Consider the following 20,273-nt stretch of genomic DNA (forward strand, 5'->3'; position numbering starts at 1 on the left):
GTAAAGCACCTATCAAGGTCTGTAATTACCTATTTTTGTGATTGTTTGCTTAGAACCCTTCTTCCCCACTAGACTGTAAGGTCTGTGTCTACTTTTGCTCACCATTTTCACTGCAGGGCCTGGCACACAGTAGAAGCTCGAGAACAACTGGCTGAATAAAAGAAGGCACCCTGGGTAAGAAAGTTTAAGTATGTTGGATGTGAATATACTTAAATGAATAACTATTCATTTAAGTATATTCATGATTGACTTCAAAACCCATGTCTTTTCTATCACTCTCACATTTTCCTTATCTCAAAACAGTGATGATCATTTGTATCCTACTTATCAGTTTCCAATGCAATGGTAGCAATCAAATGCGATTACAGATGTCAACCCGATTGGCACAGAGTACCTATTAAGTGTCCACCAACGTTCCACGACTATGCACCTGGACACAAAGGTCCGCAGATGGGGTATATGAAAGGCAACTGTCAATGGCAAATGCTTTATGAACGTATGTGAACTAAGATGACTTTGTAGAGGAAGACGGGAGTTTCAGATATCACTACAGGGAAAACCAGGGAGAGCAATTCATGCTTTCAAGTCCAAACTGCACCTGTGTCCCAAATTATTCACCAGCACAAACAAAAGAAGCTTGCTCCAAGCCCTGATCAGAACAAACATTTGAAAATGCTTTTACCCAGATGGAATCATTTTTCATCTGTGCCCGGGCTCAAGGAAGGGCTGGGCAGAGAGGTGGATTACACACTGCACTTCAACTTGGCACTTGCGTGTTCAAAAGTAAACTCTGACTTCCTATTTACACTGAAAGATCTTAGACCCCTGTGGTTTCCTGTTGCATCCTGGTGTGTCTATGCTTTGGTTTCTGAGTCTGTCTGCACAGAGCTGCAAATGGGGTCCCCCATGGTTTCACTTCACCCTGCTTTTCATAAAAAAATAAGAATTCTACAATCTCTAATTTTTGGCAGATTCTACGAGGTACTCTCTCCAAGTCCTGACTTCTAAATCTGTCTAGACCTAAGCCTACCAAGAGAGATTTTCTTTGAAAGGATGGAGACTCAAGGAACCTCCAAGAGTGACCCAAACCAGCAGGGACTGATGACCATCCAACTTAATTTACTACATTTTATACTACTTTTACATTCATTTACTTCATAATTCACTGAAGTAAATTTAGAGTACCTTCTGTGTACAAGGTGCTCTGTTAGGCACTGAGGAAACAGTGACGGAAAGATATCACTGGTACTCGGAAGGAGCTTAAAGCCATTTTTCTGAAAGTTCCTGATTAGAATCACTGGGGCACTTGTTAAAATGACAGATTCATAACTACTCCTTCCCAGCAAGACTCTATAAATCACCCCCTGTGCGAGTGGCACCTGAAGAATTGCATTTGTAAGGAGTTTCCAGGGACATTTTATGTGTAGTAATCGAGAACCACTGGCTGGCAGGTCAATGGAGAATTTACAGTCACAAATGGGGACTAGCGGTGCAGAATCGAGAGCCCTTCCTGTGAGGAACCAGGCTTTCCCCAACTGCAGGATCCTTCAATTTGAGTAAACAAAGATGAACCAACTAAGCACGTGGCAGAAAAGGCTTGGGGTTTGCTCACACATGTATCTGAGTCTTGGCCCTAACCCTCGCTAGCTGTGGGACTCTGGACAAATCACTTAGTTTCTTTGAGCCTCACTTAAAAAAAGAAAACACCTGCTCTGTCTGCCTCACTTAGCAATTCCGAGCGTTACATTCCAAAAGGCATTTTACAAACTCTAAAGCACCAAGAAAGAGTTAGTCATTTTATGATCACAAAAACTTTAATAAACAAGAAAATTAAGCCAACCCATAAGGTTTCTCTTAAGCAGTCAGAACTAGCCCACATCTTAACCATCCCAAACTTTGCTCGTGGGGCTCACTTTCCCTTACACATTGTAGCTGTGTATTATGTGCTTCCTTCCAAGTTCCAGCAGCTTTTTCCAGAAGCAGAACTCGAAACCGGACCCAGTTTTGGGTAGGATAGTGGGATATACTTCGGTACCGTGTTAACGTTTTCAAGGAGTGAATATAAAAGACAGGAGACCAGCCAGACCTGGCTTCCCCTGCCGTGTCGTAGCTCTGTAATCTTTCTGACCTCAATTCTATCATCTCTTAGATGGAGAAATATACCCTATTGGGTCATTTTAGGCTACCGCCCTCTAATGACATTTGACTTTTGTTATATCTGAATATATTTGTATTACTCTTTATTCTGACCCAAAACATGGCTACTACATCTTTCTCTTTCATAAATTAATCTCACATATTTATTGTGAGGATTAGATATTCTATATACGGACTGACTAGCAGAGAAACCAGCACATGGTAATTATTTAATAAATCCTAGCTATTGTTTCCTAAGCATAAACATGTTCCTTGTTCATCCCTAAAATACTGGCCCCAGCAAATTCCTCTTCTTTACATATACCACACATAAACTTGAGTAGCCTTTTTGTTGGTGAATATTTCTTTTCCTTTTTTAGATCCAAATTTCTTATCCTTGAAATTGTGATGGTGTTTACCATCTAACCTCACAGGGGATACAAATTATTTGCTATCTGTTAGCACACCTCTTTGGGTGAACTTGAGAACATACGATGTGTTGAGTGCCTACTATGTGCCACGGTCAAAGAGCATGAAGCAGGCTTTTCCCTGACTGCTCACTAAGCTCAGCCTTGTGGGGAAGACAGGGAGTGGTAAGTGCTGCCCAGGAGCTGGGCTTAAAGAACTCTGAGGGCCTCTGAGGAGGTACAACTCACCAGACAAGCTGGAGAAAGGAACAAGGGTTGCATGGAAGTACCACCTGACCTTTGGGGAAGACACATACTGAGGATACTGTAGTGACTAAGAACACAGATTCTAGGGTCCCTGGGCTTTGGTTCAACCTCAGTTCTACCTCCTCCTTGCCTTGTGACCTCCCCAAGCCTCAGTTTCCTCATCTGAACATTTGGGATCATAATACAATGAGGGCCATCCCAGAGTTTACTGGGAGTATCAAATAACATAGTAAGTGCTCAATAAATGTGAATTATAATAATGATGATGATTCTGGTGGTAATGATACTCACCAGGTAGAAGGGAGATGTGGCCACTCCAGGCAGAGAGAAAAATATGCCTTAAGGCCAAGTGAGAAAGCACAGGCTCTTTTCAAGAAGTGTATACTTCAATTCAAAGCATTCCAAATACCCAAGTTTTTTCATGATTCATTGGATGGCAAAATGAATAAATATCTTGCTCTTTAGAACCTATTTAACCTACTTGGTCTGAATATTTGCAAGTTTTACTACAGAAATACAAATGTGATTGATTATGGGTGCTACCCCAGATCTCACTGGCATAGTTATGTAATATACTGTAGATGTACAGTATTAACTTTCTAAAATCTGGATAGTCTCTATTCTCAAACTTTGGCCCCATGGAATTCGTATAAGGATATGAGATGTACCTGCTAGAATACAGGATGAAAAGTGAGGGATAGCAGGGGATGAGGCCAGGGGTGGGCAGGGCTCAGATCACGTGAGATCTCCTACGTGGAGCTACAATTCAGGAGAATTACTGAGAGATTTTAATCAGGAGAGTGAAGCCATCAGACTTAGTATTCAGGACCATCTTCACTATGAGTCTGTCAAAGTAGGTCCATGCAAATTAGGGTCCTGCATATCACAGAAGAATGAGTATCTATATTAATATAACTGGCCATCTTCTCTGTGGGCTCCCGCTTTTTTTTTCGTGGGCCATCTCCCTAATTCCAGAGAACCCTAGCCCTGCCTTTGAAGATCATAGCTAATCTCTCAGCTGAGAGTTACATAGAAACCTGAGGAACTTGCAGTGGAGTTTAACATGAAGGTGGATGGCAGGTACGTAAGTCAGGGTGGCCTCTGACTCGTCTATGTCAAGCAGCTCCTGGGCGGCTGACCGATCATTCAAAAGCACTCTCCAGTTAAACATCCCCCCCAACCAACAGAATCAAGGCTCAGTCTCTGCCTGGCTCCACACAAGACTGGAGGCCCAAACACAAATCTGGCAATTGGATGATACAAATACTTTTCAATCAGTCTTATGATTTTGCTTATGGCCTGCTTCAAGGTATAATTCAGTGAAAAAAATCAATTCTCAGGTGGATGGAATTTTGTGACTGAATGGACCAACGTTGCTGTGTCAAGTGGGAAGGGTCAGTTCATCAAGAAAGAACCTGAATCCTTCCTGAAGACCAGAGAGCTGACATGCTGGATGTCCCTTCATTCACCACACAGCCTGTCAACCCATCAAAAAAAAGAAAAAAGAAAAAGATTTTTAAAAAAGGACACCAAACTGTTATGGCACGATTTATTCTTCAACAAACCTTGATGGTTGCCCAGTATATTTCTGTCTGTCCTTCTGCCCATCTATCAATCCAATATTTACTAGACCCATACCATGTGTCAGGTGCTACCCTAAGTGCAAGCAAGTGAAAATTTACTGCTTTGTGGTATCTTTCTGTTATCTCTGTAAGTAATAAAGATCCCGTGCTGGTATCATTCCACAGTGTAACCTAAAATCTGGGCACTGAGAATTTCTCTTTCTCAAACATCACTATACTCAGTTCTCTAGAGGTTTGAAAAATACATGGCAGGGGTGAATTTTATGGTATGTGAATTATCTTTCAGTAAAAAAAGTTAAAAAAATGCATCACAGCACTGCAGTAACTTTCACCTCCTTGGGATTTAAGACTTCCATTCTTTTTCAACTGAATATATCTCAAATCTATAACATGGCCAAAATGTCTACTCAGTTTTCACACTGAACCTTTTTATTTCTATCAGCAATAGGGAGCCACTGACTGTTCATTAGAAGGAGACTTTCAACCTCAATCCTTCAGCATTGATTGCTCAAAAAATTTCTCATGGGTTCTTCTGGGAGCTTTGGTCTCTTAGATGTTATTTCTCCTGGTGTTCTAACACTGGTTAAGTAGAAGAACAGAATATTACACCAAACTTCTGATAGCTCTGGGGGACAAAAAAATATGAAAATTTAATTAAGGTGAAAAAAGAGGCCCTTGGTGGAGTGGGAGATGGGGATGAAAAAATAAGAGGGAAGCAACAAGGCGAAAATCCTGAAACCCCTGAACTAAACGTATGCATTGGGTTGGCCAAAAAGTTCGTTCGGTTCGTGACTACGTAGTTTAATAAACTAGATGAGCTGATGTGTGTTGAGGCCCGTGGCATAGTAGCTGACACTTAGCGAGGGCTCTGCCCTGGCTGTCTCAGCCTCCTTTTCATCCTCACTCATTCGCTGGAAGAGCACAAACACTTTCATCACTGCTAGGTCGTCCTCAGCAGCCACAGTATCACAGTCACCCATACAGCAGATGAGTGGTAAATAGAAAAAGGGGAAAAAAAAATCAATGTGGTTTTCATTTCATGCTCTTCCAAACGAATACAAAACATCTCTGTGATTTGGGAAGTTAGCCACATGTCTTCAAATTGCCTAATTCAGTACTTGACCACAAAGCAGCACAGAAACAGGGAAGATGACAAATAAAAAGTCTCATAAATACTCTCCGCCCAGGGGATGATGGTGACAAGTGATGCTATTTATTTTTATTGTTATCATTAGACTGGGGGCCCCTTGAAAGGCAGAGATTTGAAAGACTGGGAAGGAGGGAAAATGAGAACACTGTGGTCAAGCTGCATCCAGCCCTCACTTTGCAGTTCTCACCAGCCTCTGGAAAAGATCTGCCTTGTAATCACTTCACCCCATTTCTGCAAAACACCCGTGTGCATGACTAACCCATGCTATGGCCCCAGTCTCATCGTTCTGCAAAGAATTGAGAATGTGAGCCCTGGAATCAAACAGCCTGAGTTAGAATCTAGGACTTACGAGCTATATGACTTGGGTAAGTACTTTGCCTCTCTGAGACCCAGTTTCAGTCCCTGTAAAATGGGAGGATAATGCTGATAACTGCATAAGGTTATTATGAGGGTTAGATGCAATAATAGATGCCGATTTCTTAGCCCATGATAATCATGAAGTAAATATTAGCTGCTATTGTTACTGCTGCTAATCTTGTTTTTTCCCTCTGCTTCTACCATTCTTCCAGGCAAGCTGCCGTCTTTTGTGGAAAACTGAGCTCAGGCCAGTTGACAGACTCTCATCAGAGGCTTTTGTTTCTGACCGTATGAAAGGCCTTGTGTTACACCTGGCTTTGCTGCGTTCCTGGTGGGCTTCCAGAAACATGGGACCAGACAGCCCTGCCCAGCTTTTATGGGAGTGGAACGGCTGGATCACACAGTAGGTATGAGAGTTTCTTTGTAAGAAACTGCTCAACTGTTTTCCAAAGGGGCCGTGCCATTTCACGTTCCCAGCAGGAGCGTGTGAAATTCCAGTTCCCCATCCTTGTCGGACTTCAGCCACTCTGACAAGCGTGTAGTGGGTCTCACTGGGGTTTGCATTTGCCTGTGCATTTCCCTTGTGAGGAACGATGCACAGCATCCTTTGTTGCTCTAGCTCGGGCCTGGGTGAAACACAGAGCTGCTACAGTCATCACCCAAAGAATGCATCTCCAACGACATGGCATGGTCTGAGGGTGGCTTTTCTCTGGTTAGAGCCCAAGACGCTAGGGCGCCTGAACCCTCTTTTCCCAACAGAACAGAGATCAGGCTGCAGATCCACTCCGAGCCAAAGTGCATCCTGAAGAGCTGCTGGGAATGGATCCTGTTCTCCCCCCAAGGGCACAGGGGTGATGGATGGGAATGGAGAGTTCCGGAGGACTGCGTGGTGGAGGAAAGAAGAGAGGGCAGGTGTGGCTGGTTTGTATCTCCCAGGCCCCACTGAGGTAAAGCTGTTCAGTGAAACTCTCACTTCCCGGAGAGGCCGAGTGAACTCGCAGGTGTCCCCGGTAAGGTGGGGTGGGAAACAAGACTGACAGCACCTCAGACACGGGGGGCTTCTCCCAGTTAGTTGGTCCCCACTCAGCAGAGACAGATGCTGAAAGACAGCCCCAGTGGACTGGGAAGGAGTGAAAGGAGACTTAGGAAAATCCAAGCGCTTGCACACTTGTCAGCAAAGGGTGTGGGTGGGAAGCAATCCAGACATACGGTTGCTAAGCATCTATTATGCCCCAGCTCTCAACTGGACAGCATGGGTCAAGGGGGGAAATGGAGACATGGACCCACTAATGTGGACCCACTAGGCAAGTCAGCTTCATCTGAGGTACAAACTGCTACCATTAAAACACAAATAACCATACCTATTGGTCCGTGCTAGGGATCAAAAGAGCAGAACAGTAAAATATGTCAGAGGGGCTTCCCTAGCGGCACAGTGGTTGAGAGTCTGCCTGCCGAAGCAGGAGACACGGGTTCGTGCCCCAGTCCGGGAAGATCCCACATGCTACGGAGCGGCTGGGCCTGTGAGCCATGGCTGCTGAGCCTGCGCGTCTGTAGCCTGTGCTCCGCAATGGGAGAGGCCACGACAGTGAGAGGCCCACATACCGCAAAAAAAAAAAAAAAAGTCAGAGTAGCTAGAGAATGAACTTGGGTTAGAAGGAAAGAAGTGACAACCAGTATTTTTATTGAGCACCTACTATGTACTATTTTTTAAATGAGGACCAAACAATTTTTAGAGATAGATTTAAATCAGTGCCTGGAATACAGTAAGCACTATATAAGTGATTGCAGACACTATTATTATTGTTATTTTTTCTGGTATTCTTTTTTTCTTTTTAAAGCTTTATTAGGACTTCCCTGGTGGCGCAGTGGTTAAGACTCAGTGCTCCCAATGCAGAGGGCCTGGGTTTGACCCCTGGTCAGGGAACTAGATCCCATATGCGTGCCGCAACTCAGAGTTTGCAGGCGAGCCCCAGCTAAGGAGCCCATGTGCTGCAACTAAGACCTGGTGCGACCAAATAAATAAATTGATTAATTAATAGTAAAAAAGCTTTACTGAGCTATAATTAGCGTTCAATAAGCTGCGCATTTTTAAAACATTTGCTTTGATAAGTTTTGACACAGCAGACACCCACCAGTGAAGACATTACTACAATCAAGGTAAGTATATCCATTACCCCCAAAAGTTTCCTTGTGCCCATTTGTAATCCTACCCTGCCCACTGCCCCACTGCAGGCCACCACTCATTCTGCTTTCTGTCACTATATATTAGTTTGCATTTCCTAGAATTTTTAATAAATGGAATTACATAGTTTGTACTCTTTCTGTTTGGCTTCTGCCACTCAGCATAATTATTTTGAGGTTAATTCATGTTGTACCTTATATTAATAGCTCATTCCCTTTTACTGCTTAGTAGTATTCCATTCTAATGATGGACCAACACTTTACTATTCACTGTCGATAGACATTTGGGCTGTTTCCAGTTTGGGGCTATGACAAATAAAACTGCTATGAGTTTCTGTACAGACATATGCTTTTACGAGTGGAACAGCTGGATCACACAGCGGGTGTACATTGACTTTGTAAGAAACTGATCAACTATTTTCCACAGTGGTTGTACCATTTCACATTCCCACCAGCAGCACATAAGTTCCACTTTCCCACATCTTCACCACAGTGTCAGCCATTCTAACAAGCATGTAGTGGATCTCACTGTGGTTTGAATTGGCATTTCTCTAGTGACTAATGATGTTGAGTATCTTCTCAGGTGTTTGTCATTCAAACCTTTTCTTTGGTGAGATGTATGCACCAACATCTGCCCATATTCCAATCGAGTCTGCTCTCCCTCTCCTCTAGGCATTTGGGAGAAGCTGTGTACCTGAAAGGGAAGAGCAAGGACTCTAGGGTCAGTCCCCTAGGGGGCTCAGACGAGCGTCCCCGCTTCTTGTGTGTCACACTGTGTGACCCACTTAACTGCTCTTTGCCTCTGTTTCCTCACTTGTGAAATGGGGAGAGTAATGGTGCCCAGTTCACAGGATTGTTGAACTGATGACATGACATAAAGGATTTAGCACAGTGCCTGGTGTACTGTAGGTGCTCAATAGATGGTAGCAGCTAACGTCTCCTTATAATGACTGAGGCTGGACCAGGGATGCTGAACATCCTCTGTCCAGCGCAGTGTAGAACTGTCCTGCCTCAAATGCCAGGAGAAGCGCTACGCTGAGCTTCCTGAATGCACAAGCTGTCTTACTGCTCATGGAACCACATCAAACCTCTCCTTGCCAATCGATGCCTAGCATACAGTCTGTTTTCCAAACATGTAGTTGCAGGGCCCAGGGCGAGCCTCAGTATGGAGAGACTGACTCCTGAGAACACGGATCCCAGAGGCTGACAACAGCGAGTCCTGGCGAGTCATGCACAGTAGCTCAGCTCTTTCACTGGGAGGTGTAACAGTGGTCCTATCTGTGCCTTATGGACTGCCTTCCCTCTCCACCTCTCTCAGTGACCTCTGCCAATGCCACTTGCTAAAGAGTCCAAGACAGAGAAACCTGCCCACACTCTTCTTAGCTGTGATAGTCTCCCTTCCTGTGGTGCTCTCCCAATGGGCCTGCAATACCCACATCCCACCCAGCAGCAAACTGGTATTGCTGTGGGTGATGTGGACACAGAAGAGAAAGAAGAGAAGGGTGAGGCCAGGGTCTAGTGCCTGAAACTGGGCAGGAATAGCATCCCAGTGTGGGGGGTGGGAACTACAGTCCTACAAATAGCACATCCTACAGGAAAGCTTCCCTGTCTACTGGAAGCTTGAGTCGTCCCCTATCTCCATATTCAGTCCTAAACTTACCATCGGAGTTACCACTCTGAACTGTAGTCATCTCCTTCTTGTCTGTCTTTCTCAATGAAGGCAGGCATGACATGCTATCTTATTTATCTTAATACCCTGAGTATTTGGCCGTGCAAATACAAGAAAATGTTTTGGTAATGAGTGAATGCTTTAATGAATAATTTTTTAAAACGAACTTTTAATTTTACAACCGTTTTAGATTACAGAAGACTTGGGAAGGTAGTACAGAGTTCCATAGACCCTACACCTAGTTTTGTCTATCGTTAATATCTTACATTAAGTTCATATGTCACAACTAAAGAAAGATATTGATATCATTAACTAAAGACCTTACTTGATTCAGATTTCCTTAGTTTTCACCTAACAGCTTTCTTCTGTTCCAGGATCCCATCCAGGATGCTACATTACATATCTCTTTAGGCGCCTCTTGGCTGTAATAATTTCTCAGGCTTTCCTTGTTTTTTGATGACCTTGACAGTTTCAAAGAGTGCCAGTTAGGTATTTCGTAGAATGTCCCTCAAATGGAATTTGTCTGATGCTTTTCTTATGATTAATTAGACTGTGGTTATGGGTTTTCGGGAGGAAGATAACAGAGATAAAGCGCCATTCTCTTCACACCATGTCAGCAGTACATACTATCAACATGACTTATCACTGTTGGTGTTGACCTTGATAACCTGGCTGAAGTTAGTGTGTCAGATTTCCCCACTATAAAGTTATGCTTTTTCTCCCTTTTGGTACTCTCCTCTTTGAAAGGAAGTCACCATGTGCAGCTCATGCTTAAGGAATAGGAAGTTATTGTTTGTGGATTTCTTTGATGATGGCCATTTTCACTGGTGTGAGGTGATACCTCATTGTAGTTTTGATTTGCATTTCTCTAATAATCAGCGATGTTGAGCATCTTTTCATGTGCCTCTTGGCCATCTGTATGTCTTCTTTGGAGAAATGTCTATTTAGGTCTTCTGCCCATTTTTTGATTGGTCTGCTTTGATGATATTAAGCTGCAGGAGCTGTTTGTAAGTTTCGGAGACTAACCCCTTGTCGATCACGTCATTTGCAAATATTTTCTCCCATTCTGTGGGCTGTCTTTCCATTTTGTTTATGGTTTCCTTTGCTGTGAGGGAATAGGAAGGTATGCTCCACTTCCTTAAGGGGGGAATATCTATATCAACTCTCCTGCATGATAGATTTGTCTCTTCTGTTCATTTATTGGTATCAGCATGGACTCACAATAGTTATGTTATACTTTGGGTTATACTCCAATACACTTTATTATTCTGCTCAAATTGTTACAGTTTTGGCCACTGGAAGCCCCCTTGGTTGGCTCCTGATAATTCCTTCAGTTTGTGGGGTTGGGGGGAGGCGGGGTTTGTTTTCACTTTGTTTTGTTTTGAGCGCTATCTTACTTTCTGGTGCTACAACAAGATACCCTAGGCTCATCTTGTCTATTTCCAGCCCTGGTCCTAGGATCAACCATTTCTCCAAGAAGCCCTGACCCTTTTATTGGAGAATGGTATTAGAAACCAAGATCTGGGCACCAGGAGTGCTTGTAGCAACTATTTGCTAGGGTGTCTTTGTTTCTAGGCCCCCTCCTCTGTCACAGCTAGGAAATACATGTATGTTTACTAACCTGTATACCTGCACGTCTGTAAATATTTCTGTATGTATCCATCTGTAATCTACATTAAGCTCAACCTGAGTTCATCCTGACGTCTTTAATTCAAATCCATTGTCACATGGATCATTCTAGCTTTAATGAATCATTTCTAACAATAATACCATGTCTGGTATATGGTGCTAGGTACAGTGCCAAGCTGCTTACAAAGATTACCTCATTTGATCCTCAAAACAACATTCTGGGTAAACACTACTGCCCACATATAATAGATGAAGACACTGAGGTACTGAAAGACAAAGTATCTTACCTAAACTCATACAGTAAGTGGTGAAGCCAGCTTTTCTGTAAAAGCCTATTTTAGAAATTCCACACCTACTGTGTGATAGAGAACCACCATGCCTACATTCATCTAAAACTTTGAGAAAACTTCAGTTCTGAGTGATTTAAGATGCAGATGTAATTCCCAGCTCTTACCAACTATCGTGCTGCTCAAACCTTACCTCTTCAGTCTTCCCCACCCCCTCCCCACGGTCCCCTCTCCATCTGTCATGCTGACTAAAGACAAGTTGCCAAGTTACAACCTGACTTGACAGCTTGAGAAAAGGGGTGCTGGAGCGATGGCAGGGATCAGCTCCATCTGACCCTGTGACTTTTCAACCTCTGGCTCACCCCTGCTGTGTATGATCTTGGGTTTTGGTGAGTTGGTAGTAATTAACTCTGAACAAGCAGCTCTGCTTTCATGCAGTTAAAAAAAGAACAGTATTTTTTTTCCTTGTTAATTAAATCATCTACGAGGAAGATAAATGTGCAGCCCACACTTGTATCTTGTAAAATATCAAAGGCCTGATTAGTAAAGCTTATGTTCAACCTCAGGCTTTTTCTCCAGATTCCTGGAAGTAACAGGGATGTGAAGGAAGGCAACTCCTAAGTACCAATACTTGTTACATTCCTTCCTTCATTCATTCTGGGTGAGCTAGAAAGAAGCAACCAGGATCAAACACAAAATATTCCTGGGAATTTTGACCCAATCAACCTACAGAATTAGGAACATCAGCAGTGAGCAGACAGGAAGAAAGAGGATCCTTCAGACCAAGCTGGAAGTCACTTTTTTGAAAAGCCCACAGACCCCTCTGGTCCCTGTGTTCTGTTCGGTGAATTTTTCCTGACAGTTGGTGGTTTTATTTGCCAGAACCACAACAAAGAGGGTCCTTAAGTTTCCCTGGGAGCGTTTCCTCAGACCTGCACCTCTCCGAGATCTCACAGAGGTGTTACTGTTGTTGGCTTGCTGGGTGTCCAGCACCTGAGCCAGATCAAAGGCATTTTCCGACGCCAGCATGACCACAGTCTCGCCCTCACCACATAACATAAAGCTGCTGATTAATCCCCTTGGCCCAGAAGGTCCCTTCCCACTCCCAAGTACAAAGCGGGGTGGGAGTGGGGACTTTATTTCCAGCACAACACAACCATAATAAACTGGCATTTTATGGCCTTCATTCATTGCAACCAACTGCAGCTGCCCATCAAACTCATTAAAGCCCAACAGTTGCTTCATGTGAGCCTTTTATATCACTAGGAAAGTGTAATAAGAATCCCCACAATTTCTGAGTGTCTACTGTGTACTACGGATGTATGTACATAACTTATGTTACCCAGAAACCCTGTGAGACTGGCATCCTCACCCTCAGTGTGACGGATGAAGAACCTGAGGCTCAGAGAACTTAAGTAGCTCACCTTAGGTCGCAGGCCCAGAGAGTTCATAAGCAGATGTCCAAACCTACACCCGTCTGACTCTGAAGCCCACGCTCTCTCCATTCCTGTACGGACACATCGTAATCATGCACAACACAGTAAGGCACTGAGGGGGATGCACTTGGGATGCAGACAGAGCTGGACCTGAGTCTTCAGCTCCAGCTGAATAGCCTGGTGACCTTGGGAAAATTATTGGCCTTTTCTAGGCCTTAGTTGCTTAATTTCTAAAATGGATGCTGTACAACAAGCCAGCATCATTTTCATTAAGAGACCAGGAAACTGAGACATGGGGATGTCACAGACTCACATTCATATGGATTTGCTTTTGCTCATAAATCCGAACTGAGTGGGGTAAAAATGCCTGAAATGTAGGCTTTACAGGAGAAACCAGATCAGATGTGTCCCTGTGAAAATGGGAGGTGATTTAAAAAGGTTTAAAACAGTGTTCAGTGAAGACAAGCTAGCAAGTGTAGACTCATGTCGGGGGAGATAAGGGCTGACTGCCCTGGTGGGCACCTCCGGCTCAAGGCGGCCTTAGGCCTCCACTGATCTCTCCCTTCAGTGACAGCCAAGCCTTACAATAGGGCTGCTGAGGGGAAGAAAGAGGCCAGGGCTTTTAAACTTTAAGAAGTTCCATCTAAGAGTTCGTCCACGGAAACAAACAGAAGGAAATTTTTTTTGGAGGGGGTGTAAGAAGTCCAGCACTACTGTCCCTTTAGGACGTTGTCCCTAATCTTGGACCCTCCCCAGGCAGCCACTGTGTCCTTTCTGCCCAGCAACACCAGTGCAAGTGATGGAGAGCTAACCCTGGCAGTGTCACCTCGATCCATCCTCACAATACTATGAGACATGTACTACAACTCTCCACATCTCACAGATGAGGAATCTGGGGCCCAGAGGGGTTAAGTGCCTTGCCTGAGGGCCCATCCTTAGGAAGTGGAGGAACTGGGACTGGAAACCAGTCGGGCGGTCCCATCATCTTTATGAAACGTGTGAGAACCCCTGCCACCATGCCTAGCACATACTAGATGCTCAGTATCTCGAGTTCAGTCTGAATCTATACTGTGAGGCCTTGTACCGTAATACCTGTTGTCATCTATCTCACCAATGGGAGGCCCTATGTCATCCCTACATCCCCAGGATTTAGCACAGCCCTGGACACAAGAGCAGAGGATCACTGGATAAGTAAAGGTATCAATATTTACTCAACCAAAATATTTCATGGTACAAAAGGCTCACTGGTCCCCACGGTAACTAAACACAGTTTCTCATGGCACATAAGTCCCTCCATCGTCGTAGAGATTCTGCCCTGGACTGTATCCCAGATCCCACTCTAATCCTTACGCATGTCGCCGCTACTCTCCCATTTGCCTTCCTCCTCCTCCCCCACCCTCCCCTCTATTTTACTCATCTGGGAAAAATCCAAGGAGTCGTCCATCGTCCATCTTAGTTTAACAGAGTAACAACTCTTAAATAAAAATATGGTAGAAATGGGGACTTATCGAAATGGAATGCTTTCAGACTCATGCATTTAAAGAAGATATAAATTTTAGGGCAGGCACTAAATTTTAACTGCAATCTTGGAGAAAGCCTTTCCACTAATTCATGAAGAAAAATTAACAAAGTGAAAACTGCTTATCAGTGTTCTTTTGAAGTCATGATATGCAGCCTAATTCTATACATCATCAGACTGCTCCCAGGGAGATGGATTTATATTGATTGAGAGAGAGCTCAGCGGCCAAGGAAAATAGACACCCCTGTGCAGAGAAGACTCAGCTACCCATTAGGGACAGATCGTCTGGGAGCGAGGCTCGGCCATCTCTGGATCCGATTTCACCCCTTCCACCTCAGCTCTCTGGCCAGGGTGATGTCAAAGGCAGACTCAACCCTTTTCACACTTTTTAAGAATTTGGCCCCTGGAAAAAAGATCTGGCAAATCTAAGCAAGGCTGTTGGAAGGAGGGCTGAGCTGAAAGCTAGACACAGCACAGGGCTGCGGGGGTGGGGGGGGCAGGAAGGGAAGGAACTGAGGTGGGGAGGGGCCAACAGCTCAGCTCTCCTCCCTGGCCAGGCCGTCCTCCCTGGAGTGTGGCAGCCCCGCCCTCGCTCGCTTGCTGGGCAGACTCACCCCCATGTGACAAGAAGATGTTCCACAGATGATAGCCAGCCGCGACGTCACCGGCTGTCCCTCACAGGCGAGGCCATGCCCCCTCACATCTGCTCCAATCACTCCTGTGAGAAACCAAAACAAAACAAAATCCTCTTAAAAAAAAAAAAAGAAGGAAAGAAAACTAAAACAAACATAAAATACTCTTTTTTTAAATACCAAACAACATTGAGAAAGCATTCCACGTGCAGGCCAGTCTCAAACAGAAACCAAAAGAGCATAAGTGGCCTCTGCCAGGGGAGCAGGGAAATACGTTCTGCTTTTGCTTTCCCCTCCTCAGTGTACAGCCTCGAACACCGGAAGAATAATAGTAACTGCAATTCGAATAATAAAAGCAACAGCCATCAGTGGTTTTTGCTCTCGAACTACCAGGCACCATGCTGAATATTTATATATATAGTCTCATTTTATATTGAGCCTGTCAAGTTGATATTATTAACCCCACGCATCAGTGGAGGAAGGAAGGCCCACCTATGGATGGAGTGACCCGTGCAAGGTCACACTGCTAGTAAGCAGCAGGGCTGAAGGGAATCTGGTTTAACACATCACATTTCAGTCTCAACGAAGGCAAAAGAATCGTTTGATGACTGGATCTTCTCGGCATCTCTGGCTCACCATTCTTAGTACTACTCATCCCAGAACTCTCGGCATAAAGGATAGAGTGACTGACAGTGAGTTTCTGTTGAAAGAATGCCAGGTGGCAGAGAGTTTCCCATAAATGGTATAAGCTCAGGCTGCTTCTCCACACAGATTGTGTTCCTTGATATTTGCTGGGCGAGTGAAGTTATAAATGCGAGGGGAGAATTAGAGAGACCATTTAGAGCCTTGAGTCGTCTGTCACTTATTCAAATATCCAACGAGCACTTTGTACACATAAAACGATATACTGGGTGTGATGTAGGAGCCGAAAACACGCAAACATTCCCAGCTAGGACACAGGTAGGAGGTGGGAAGCATCAGGGCAGAGCACAGAAGCCGGACACGGGAGAGAACAGCTCCCTCCGGCTCCATGGGCTTCGGGCTGTGCCTCCCCGCTCTCCATCTCCAATCCTCAGTGCTCCTTCCCACCTCCAGACCTTTGCATTCGCTCTGCCCTCTGCCTGAAATGCCATTCCCCAACCTCTTTGCCAGGTGAACTCCAATTCCTTCGTAACTCAAATGTTACTTCCTCGGAAGGCTTCCCTGTTCCTCCGGGAAAGATGCGGCTCCCAGTCCCCCTTGGGCTTCGCTAGCATACAAGACACCGGTAACTTACAGAATTACCACAGCCCGTCTGCCTCTCCTTTGATCATAAAAGCTGTAGGAAGCTGGCACTGTCTCGCCCACGTGCTTAGTCCCCCAGCACCGACCACAGTGGCCAGCATAGAGTAGAAAGTGAAAGTACCAGCGCTTGAGGCTGTGAGGGTAAGACGACAGTCCCTTTTCCTTGGGATGCTCACGGTCTTGTGGGAGGGAGGGAGAAGCCTAGACGGAGCATTTCAATGCAGGGATCAGGATGGGACAAGAAAAACTGCAGGGCCTACAACCACTATGGAGAACAGCATGGAGACTCTTTAGAAAACTAAACACAGAACTACCATATGACCCAGCAATCCCACTCCTGGGCATATACCCGGAGAAAACCATAATCTGAAAGGATACATGGACCCCAATGTTCATTGTAGCACTACTTACAAGAGCCAAGACATGGAAGCAACCTGAAGTTTTCACCAAGTCCCCTGCTCTGCTCGGCATCGTGGGGCTGTCCCTGCAGCCCATGGTTCCCAGACACCAGGTCAGCCCTGCCAGGAGGTCTGAGGGCTGAAGGCACTGGAAAGCCAGAGTGCATCTCCCTCGCTTCCCCCGTGTCAGGTGGCTGCGTCTCCTCCATGATTTCAGCTCTGTTGACAGGGCCACCAACGCTCCCACTTGGCCTGTGTTCACCGCCCCTCGTCTCTGGTCACACAACCTCCTCCTATGTTCCTCCAGCTAGGGGTGGCAATAGCTTCCATTCTGCTGACCCCTGGCTTGCTTCACAGGGAATATAGCCCTTCACGGCTCCTTCATAACTGGGTCACCATTTTTGTGTATTAAATTCCCTCTTTTCTATGTATTTAGAGTGCTCTACATTTTTCTGGGAAGTCCTGGGTGATAAATTTCCCCACCCAGGGCACAAAGGCTTTCGAACAGGAAGAAACCCTAGATATGAGATAATTTTAATTGAGCTCTATTTGGATGCTCTCTCTCTGCATCTGTCTCATTTAATTCTTACAACCACTGAACGTGACTGGTGTTATTATTATCCTCATTTTACAGAGGAGGAAACTGAAGCTTAGAAATGAGAAGTAACTGAACCAAGGTCACACAGCTCACCAGAAGCAGGGCTGGGAATCACATCCACGTAGTCTGATTCCGAACTGCTGGGTCTCAGGTTTTTCTCTAAGATAAAAACCCAATAACCAGGTGGACGATGTTTACTCATCTGCATATCTCAAAATATTGTGGCCTTAAATATATTGATCCCAAGATCCTTGACAGAAAAGGGGTTGGCCATTGCGGGTCCACGGTGTTATATGTAAGTTCAAGGAATCCCTGATGGTGACTGCCTTTACTGGTCCCACGTATGTAAAGCATGGACAAAGTTTATTTTACAGGGTACTTCAATCCTGAAAGGGGGTTAAACATGGGAAAAAAGAAATTTGTGGAAAATATTTCTTTGTTTCTTCTCTGGTTAGCAGATTCATTGTTGATATTACTAGCCTTAAAATCTGGGAACAAGTGTGTTACAATGAAAAAAGAATGGAATTTGAAGACAGAAAGACCTGCTATAAAATGAAGAAGATAACAATATCACATGGGAGCTCTGATACAGAGGGAATGTTTAAAATTAAATGATTAATTAATGGTTGCTATGTCACTACTACCACCATCACTATCGCCATCGATATTACCAATATCATCTGAACTCTTTCTCAAGAGACAGTGGTATTCTTCCCAGATTTTTAGAAAACATGTTAGATAGCTAGGATAGGCTGGATACTGCATTAAAATCTTTAAATATTGTCTCATTTAATCTCTGCAACATCTACAAAATATATTTTCTTCCCTTCGACATACACAGAAGAAACAAAGTAACTTGCCCAAGGTCACAGAGATGTAAGACCAGTGCCAGGATATGGCCCCTTGACCTTGTTCTGTCTGACCCTAAAACCCATGTTCTTTCTAGAATCCCTCACTTTATGAAGTGACACTTGTCTTATACAAAGGAAATATATTTGGAAGTGTCAGTTCACCAGGGAACATTTAGCAAGAGCCATGGGTTTAGAGTTTGAAGATCTGGGCTTGAACCCTGATTCTGCCACAAACCACCTGAAAGCCTAAACTGCTCCCTCACATCCACGAGGAGAGAAATGGATCACAAATTGAGGTTCTTTTCCAGCCATTTTCAGTACATAATATACACAGTGATTCTTTTTAAATACCAAGTCCACTGTCTCCTTGCCTGGAAACAGGAGGGCAGGAAAAAAAAAATCCCTCCCAAGATCCTATATTCTCAAGTCCTGAGGAGACTTAGAAAACCTCAGGCCAGGCTGGTACAGCACTGGTGAGAGGCAGGTCTTGCCCAATTTCCCCTCCAGAGAGGTTCTCTACACTCTGCCTAACTGATCTGATCCAAGAGTGGTGCAGGGCTGATGCCTCTGTGAGACCACATGAATCCCAGCCCTGACATATCTCATTTTTCCTTTGGCCACTTAGAGTGCGGAGGGGCCGAGCCGGGGAAAAGAGGTCCAAAGTAGGGAAAGCAACAAAGGGGAGGAGGAGCTTTCTCCCTTCTGCATAAACACATTTCACAATCCATAGAGGGATCGTGGGCCTCACGTGTACATCAGGAAACAATTCCTAAGACGGGGTTTTGATAAGCGCAGCCCTCAGCACTGCTGGGGCCCTTCACATGACTGTTCATGTGTCAGTGAATTCAGCATTCCTCAGAAAGTTTAAAGGGCAAAATTAGCAGCTGAAGAAATAGGCACCAAAAAAAAAAAAAAAAAAAAAATTGTGAGATGTTCAACTGGGTTTTCCCTGAAACTTGCACAATGACCAGCTAATGGTAGTTGCTTAGTAAATTTTTTGTTGAATGAAAAACAAATAGCAGAAAAACAAGCATACTGAGTCAATGAATCAATTCAGGGCCTTTTATTTAATGACTCCTCCCCTTCCACATAAACAAGAACACAGTTCATATCAAGGAATATGTTTTAAAGGCACAAAATTAAAAAGGAAAAAAAGAAAAAATTAAAACTTCTTTTCCTTTATGTGCTGTCTCCCTCCCTCTGCCCCATCTACCAACCATCCATCCTTCCATCCAAACATTTATTGAATATCTATTTATGTCAAAGAAGAAAGAGATTTTGCAAATGTTATGATTAAGAATGGGTTATCCTGTAATTTATCAAGCCACAACTGCTTTGAAAACTTTAAAAGGTTATATAGAAGAAAAACATCCCAAGCTCTAGCATTTGTGCTATAATTATCTCATACTTTACAGCTATAAAAAGTACTTTATAGCTTGCAAAGCATCCTTAAACACTGTACCCTTCATGTAGCTTTTAAAAAATCCTATAATATGTGTTATTTTATTTTGAGATCACAGTTGAAGAAACTGAATTTCAGAGAGGTAAAGTAACTTACTCAAGTTTATTTAGCTACTTGGAGGCAGAAGCAGGGCTCAAAGCAGGATTTTTAGTCTCCTAGTCTGAGGTTTTTTCCCTATGTTTGAAAAACAAAAAAGGTCTGCTTTGGATGCATTGGTATCTTGAAAAAGGTGCTCTTAAAATAACAACCCCAGATACCCTCTCTGAAGGAAGAAAGGACACGAAGGATTTCGAACATTACCTAAGACTCTTGAATCGACCATTTGGAGGAATGAACTGACTGATAAATTGCATCAAATGAGTTGTTTGACTAAGCTGGCCTAGAGGTTTATAGGGTCCCTGGGGAGAAGGCTCTCTGGAGCCTCATG

At 44.2% G+C, this 20,273-nt stretch overlaps 1 protein-coding gene across 17 annotated transcripts in view; it reads right to left on the bottom strand.

Moving 5' to 3' along the window:
* The window catches only part of FGGY (FGGY carbohydrate kinase domain containing), a 450,202-nt gene that overhangs the window by 195,832 nt on the left and 234,097 nt on the right, over positions 1-20,273 (bottom strand). For all 17 annotated transcript variants that reach the window (XR_004485339.2, XM_049697009.1, XM_033435388.2 and 14 more), the window contains one exon: positions 15,236-15,339. Coding sequence is in view for 16 of the 17 variants with exons in the window: in XM_049697009.1 (XP_049552966.1) it covers positions 15,236-15,339 (104 nt within the window). In the remaining variant the exon portion in view is untranslated. The remainder of the gene's footprint in view (positions 1-15,235; positions 15,340-20,273) is intronic.

The sequence above is a fragment of the Orcinus orca genome, chromosome 1 (assembly GCF_937001465.1).
Source record: "Orcinus orca chromosome 1, mOrcOrc1.1, whole genome shotgun sequence".
Lineage (NCBI taxonomy): Eukaryota > Metazoa > Chordata > Mammalia > Artiodactyla > Delphinidae > Orcinus > Orcinus orca.